General features: G+C 59.4%; 1 protein-coding gene across 1 annotated transcript in view; it reads right to left on the bottom strand.

Moving 5' to 3' along the window:
* LOC118159134 (helicase SRCAP-like) overlaps nucleotides 1-611 on the bottom strand; it is a gene marked incomplete at its 3' end in the record, with an annotated part of 3559 nt that extends 2948 nt beyond the window's left edge. The window contains exon 1 of the mRNA XM_035313757.1: nucleotides 389-611. Within this exon, the coding sequence (XP_035169648.1) occupies nucleotides 389-544 (156 nt within the window). The remainder of the gene's footprint in view (nucleotides 1-388) is intronic.
* Nucleotides 612-916: the final 305 nt, after the last annotated feature.

Consider the following 916-nt stretch of genomic DNA (forward strand, 5'->3'; position numbering starts at 1 on the left):
CCAGTGGCCATTATAGGGAACAACCCATCCCAAAACCCCTCCCGGCTTCCCCACCGCCCCTTATAGGGCCAACCCAACCCCAGATGTCCCCCAAAACCCATCCTCGATACCACCAGAACTTCTCCAGTGGCCATTATAGGGCCGACCCAACCCCAAATGACCCCCAAAACCCATCCTAGATGCCACCAGAGCTTCCCCACCGCCCCTTATAGGGCTGACCCAACCCCAAATGACCCCAAAATCCCTCTTAGATGCCACCAGAGCTTCCCCAGTGGCCATTATAGGACCAACCCAACCCCAAAACCCCTCCCGGCTTCCCCACCGCCCCTGATAGGGCCGGACCAACCCCACCCCGGCCCGCGGCGGCCGTTACGGGGTCGGGACGCACCTTGCGGGCGACGCCGCGCTTCCAGCGGCGCTCCTGGGCGAAGTCTGCGGCCAGCCACTGCATCTCCTCGCAGAGGTAGTCCCAGTGCACCTTGGGGCGCGCCGGCTCCGGCACCTTGGGCAGGCGCCGCAGCGACCAGAAGCCCTCGCGCTTCATCTCGGCCACGCGGTGCTCCACCTCCGCCTCCTGCGCGGCCCTACGGTCAGCGGGGCCCCAAAACCACCCCGAAGCACCCCAAAGCCCCCCAAAACCACCCTAAATGTCTCAAATCCAGCCTAAAAGTTCGAAAAAACAACTCTAAATGCCCCCCAAACCACCCCAAAGCCTCCAAAAGAAATTCTAAGTGTCTCAAAACCACCCTAAAAGCTCAAAAAAACACTCTAAATGCCCCCAAAACCACCCTAAAGCACCCCAAAAATCCCCCTAAATGCCCCCAAACCCTCCCAAAGGCACTCTAAATGCCTCAAAGCCACCCTAAAGCACCCCAAAACCACCCTAAAAACCTCAAACATCCCCCTAAAAAAACCC

The sequence above is a fragment of the Oxyura jamaicensis genome, unplaced genomic scaffold (genome assembly GCF_011077185.1).
Source record: "Oxyura jamaicensis isolate SHBP4307 breed ruddy duck unplaced genomic scaffold, BPBGC_Ojam_1.0 oxyUn_random_OJ67559, whole genome shotgun sequence".
Lineage (NCBI taxonomy): Eukaryota > Metazoa > Chordata > Aves > Anseriformes > Anatidae > Oxyura > Oxyura jamaicensis.